Source organism: Brassica oleracea, chromosome C5 (genome assembly GCF_000695525.1).
Source record: "Brassica oleracea var. oleracea cultivar TO1000 chromosome C5, BOL, whole genome shotgun sequence".
NCBI classification, from domain to species: Eukaryota; Viridiplantae; Streptophyta; class Magnoliopsida; order Brassicales; family Brassicaceae; genus Brassica; species Brassica oleracea.
In genome coordinates this window covers 11,829,046-11,833,886 of record NC_027752.1, presented here as the reverse complement: position 1 = coordinate 11,833,886, position 4,841 = coordinate 11,829,046, and the positions used below count along the sequence as shown (strand labels likewise).

The following is a 4,841-nucleotide window of genomic DNA, read 5'->3' as shown; positions in this document are numbered from 1 at the left end:
GGGAAATAGTTTTGTAAACTTTTTGTGTATTATTAATATTACAAACTAGTTTTGTAGCAAAATAAAAATAATGTAATATGGTCTAGTGATTTTGTGCGATATTTGTTTTCTTGAGATGATGCGTTCGAAACTATTTTTGGTTAACTAACCATTCTTTTCTTTTTATTAAGTAAGGGTAATATTATTAAAGATCTCTACTGTAAAATCAAATTTCTAAAGAGTATTTTTAGTTATGTTGATTAAAATTTGAATGACTATATTTGTAAAAAAAATTTATATAAATATAAATTGAGTGGTATTTCTTGTAAATATTATATATGAGTAAAATTATTTATAATTAATTCTCATGTTTTAATAAGGTAGATAACATACTTTGATAACTAAATTAATTAATATATTGTATATGATAACTATCTAAATTTTTCATAAATAGTTAAATTTATTATTTAAATTTAATTAAAATCTGGTAAAAAAATAAAATTGTACTTTTCAAATTAAAATTATAAATACGATAAATTTGATTATTTAAGTTATTTAAGGTATATTAACAAAAAAATAGAATTATAAGGACTAAACTTCAAATTTTTTTAAAAAAATAGTCTAAATCATTATATAACCGGCTATAGGCATGTTTTAACTATTTATTATGAGTTTAGGTATGTAATTCAAATTCTTATTTAGTTTATGAATGTTTTGGCACGTTAATATTGTTTGGATATGTATTTTCCCTGGATTCATAGTGCAGGCAAGAATTTATTTCTAAAGAAGCTAAACCGAAAATGGTTTTGTGTAATAAAACACGTAAACCGGTTACCGTATATTACAAACTGAGAAAAATAACCTTTCCACCAATCCCGACGCTATTTACCATAATACCCGTACATATGATCCACCTACCGCAAACACACAACAAGGCTTCACCAAACACAACAACTTGGTTTATAAAACCCTAGACCACTCTTCCAAACACTTCTCAGGTTTCGTGTAAAAAAACATCACAACACACAAATCTCAACACCAAACAAAAAAAAACATTTTATTCCATTAAAAAACAAAAATGGCGCTCATGAACGGAAGCCTGAATCTACCATCGATATACAACCACCGTCAATCAACGTTCTCCCCCGCCGCGCCAAGAACCACGTCCCTCCGGATCTCCGCCGTGCAAACCGACCCAAAACCACCATCTTCATCGGTAACGACTCCGGCGACGGCGACGAAGACCGTCGGAGTTAATGTGGGTAAATCGAAATGGTCGCCGGAGAGCTGGAAGGCGAAGACAGCTCTTCAGCAGCCGGAGTACCCTGATGTAGCTGAGCTTGAAGCTGTGCTGGAGACGATCGAGGCTTTTCCTCCGATCGTTTTCGCCGGAGAAGCGAGGTTGCTCGAGGAGAGGCTAGGTCAAGCCGCGATGGGCGAAGCGTTTCTGTTACAGGGAGGTGATTGTGCGGAGAGCTTCAAAGAGTTCAACGCTAACAACATTCGTGACACCTTTAGGATTCTTCTCCAGATGGGTGCTGTTTTGATGTTCGGTGGTCAAGTCCCTGTCGTTAAGGTACGCCTCTGTTTTGTCGATTTTGAGAGTAGTAATGATTGAGTTTTGGTGAGTTTTGATAAAAGTTGAATCTTTATATGGATTTTGAGATTTGAGTTTTGGTGGGTTTTGATAAAGTTTGAATTTTTTTTTATGAATTTTGAGATTTATTCATGAGTTTTGGTGGGGTTTAAGGTTGGAAGAATGGCGGGTCAATTTGCGAAGCCGAGGTCTGATTCGTTTGAGGAGAGGAACGGAGTGAAGCTGCCGAGTTACAGAGGAGATAACATCAATGGAGATGCGTTTGATTCCAAGTCTAGGATCCCTGATCCACAGCGGATGATCAGAGCTTATTGTCAATCTGCAGCTACTCTGAATCTTTTGAGAGCTTTTGCTACTGGTGGTTATGCTGCTATGCAGAGAGTTACTCAGTGGAATCTTGATTTCACTGAAAAAAGTGAGCAAGGAGACAGGTAAAATAAATATATTAAAAATACATCTTTGTTAGAGAGCTTTTGGATCTTTGTGTTTGCTCGTTAATTGCCATTTGCCACAGAACAAGATGCTTTGTTTGTTCGTTCGTGTCTAGATGGAAGTACAGAGTTAGAGATCTTTCTACCTTTTGTGTGCTTGTGTCGGCCTATTTTGATCCAACCAGTGTTCCTATAATTGTTCGGTGTAATCTGTCTGTTTGTTCTTCTTTGAGTAAATTTAGGATTTTTCCTTTTTTTTTTTTTTTTCTTTTCTTTAACTTTGTCTATATTTTGGGTATGTTTTGTTTAAAATCTTTGTATTGGTGTGTTTGGTAGGTACCGTGAACTAGCTAACCGTGTTGATGAGGCGCTTGGTTTCATGCACGCTGCTGGACTCACCCTCGACCATCCCATAATGCAAACAACAGACTTCTGGACTTCTCATGAGTGTCTTCTCTTGCCTTATGAGCAATCACTAACAAGGCTAGACTCTACTTCTGGCCTCTACTACGACTGCTCTGCTCATATGATCTGGGTCGGTGAGCGAACCAGACAGCTCGATGGAGCCCACGTCGAGTTCTTAAGAGGTGTTGCTAATCCTCTTGGAATCAAGGTGAGTGATAAGATGGATCCGAAGGAGCTGGTGAAGCTGATTGAGATCTTGAATGCTGATAATAAGCCTGGAAGGATCACGATTATCACAAGAATGGGAGCAGAGAATATGAGAGTCAAGCTTCCTCATTTGATCCGAGCCGTGAGGCGTGCTGGTCAGATTGTGACTTGGGTCAGTGATCCGATGCATGGAAACACCATTAAGGCTCCTTGTGGTCTCAAGACTCGTCCCTTTGACTCCATCTTGGTACGTTTTTACATTAAAAAAAAAATCTCCCTATTGGTTAGAAAGTAAATGATTAGAATGATTCTCCAGCACAGTAAGTATTAGCATGTGTTTGTGGTGGTAGTAGGTGAAACATAGCGACAGGCGACAAAGACTTTGGTTGGGCCAAAGTTGACAGAAATGGTTTTCTCTAAAGTTTGGTGGTCCTTAAAAAATTAATGTAAATACTAACTAAAGAACGTGTCCTTCATCAATGTTACTTTTATTTTGCTACCCTTAATAGTTTTATTCATATAACTTATATGAGTTTGATAATTTATTGTTTCAAAATAACCTAACGTAAATTCGTTTGTAATTGAAAATATTTTTTAGGCTGAAGTGAGGGCGTTTTTCGACGTGCACGAGCAAGAAGGAAGCCACCCGGGAGGTGTTCACCTAGAGATGACAGGTCAGAACGTGACCGAGTGCATCGGTGGTTCACGCACAGTCACGTTCGATGACTTGGGGTCACGATACCACACGCACTGTGACCCTCGCCTCAACGCCTCGCAGTCTCTCGAGCTCTCTTTCATCATCGCTGAACGCCTTAGAAAGAGACGCATCAAGTCCCAACAGGCTTTTTCTATCTAATTCAAGCATGTGTTGTGTTATATCTTTATAATAAATGTTTGTGTGTGTGAACTCAATACGGTTACGGTCTCGTTTATATTTGATTCGGATGTTGGGTCAACAGAACGCGTAAGGTTTTGTTTTATCGTTGTTAATGAGTTTTTATTTATTTCCATTTTGGATTTAAAAAAATCACTGAACGTTGGATTTCTAATGCTATGAAGACTTGATAATGATGATTGATTGTTTTTTTTTTTTTACAACAAAAGGTTAAGAAACTAATAACAAGATTTCTAGTCCGAAAGCCACCTTGGAAGAACTGAGTCAACATAAATCATACCAGATGGCGAAGTTCTAGCACCATGATATTGATTGTTGGTGAAATAGAAATAGTCGTTTGGATCCTATCGCCGATAGCACTCTCTCGATTCTGCATAGGTGTTTAATTCTCAATCAATAGCCTTGATTACTTGTCTCGAATTTTTGATCTGATTCTGGACTAGGCTTAGATTGTTTGCTGATTCTTGAACATTAATGGTTTGAAAATCTAATTAATGGTTTTAAACTGAATAGGAGTTAATATATTTAACTACCAAAATATAAATAAGACTATAAAATAATAAAATTTAGTCATTCACGATTACTTTAGTTTCTCTGCATCAAATATAAACTGCATAACTATTTTCGGGTTCAACTCTTTTGAATTCAAAAGATCACTTTAAAGGAAAAAAAGACAGACAACATAAATTAGTTGCTAAACCAATACAACATAAAACACACATTTGTTTTGAAAATATAATTAACTATAACCTATGTAGGTGTGAAACATTGGCTATATATCTCTATAAGTTCATAAAATTAAAAACAAGAAAAAACGCAGAATATTTTGATTTGCACTTTCATTTACGTCGCAAAATACTTTTTTTCAAAACTAAAACTGAAAATCTATATAAATGTGTTAAATATAAAAATATGTGTTCCATTTTATTCTTTATAATATAATATGTTTATTTGGGTTTAAAGATGTGTATTTTAAAAAAATCAATTTGGATGTAATTTAACAATATGTAATATTGAAGATGATCTATAATTAATTCACCACAACTTTATAGAATTTATTACGAAATTTAAACAAAGATTAATTTTTAATTTAAATAGTTTTAAATATATTTGTTATATATCATATAATGCAATTAATGTTTGATACATTTTATGATATTTATTATACTAAAACAAAAACCTTCATTTTTATGTGTTCAAAATTGTATTGCTTATAATTACATATCATAACACTTTTCATCACATCCAAATATTTATTAATATACTTACTGAAATTAAATTATTAATTTATTAATTTTGTTAATATGCTTAGATTAGACATAGGTTG

The 4,841-nt window shown here is 34.4% G+C and overlaps 1 protein-coding gene across 1 annotated transcript; it reads left to right on the top strand.

Moving 5' to 3' along the window:
- Nucleotides 1-935: 935 nt before the first annotated feature.
- Nucleotides 936-3,668, top strand: LOC106295380 (phospho-2-dehydro-3-deoxyheptonate aldolase 1, chloroplastic-like). The gene is made up of 4 exons (XM_013731268.1): nt 936-1,555; nt 1,730-2,007; nt 2,344-2,866; nt 3,218-3,668. The coding sequence occupies exons 1-4, from the start codon at nt 1,058-1,060 to the stop codon at nt 3,473-3,475; spliced, it is 1,557 nt and encodes a 518-aa protein (XP_013586722.1). The 5' UTR covers nt 936-1,057; the 3' UTR covers nt 3,476-3,668.
- Nucleotides 3,669-4,841: the final 1,173 nt, after the last annotated feature.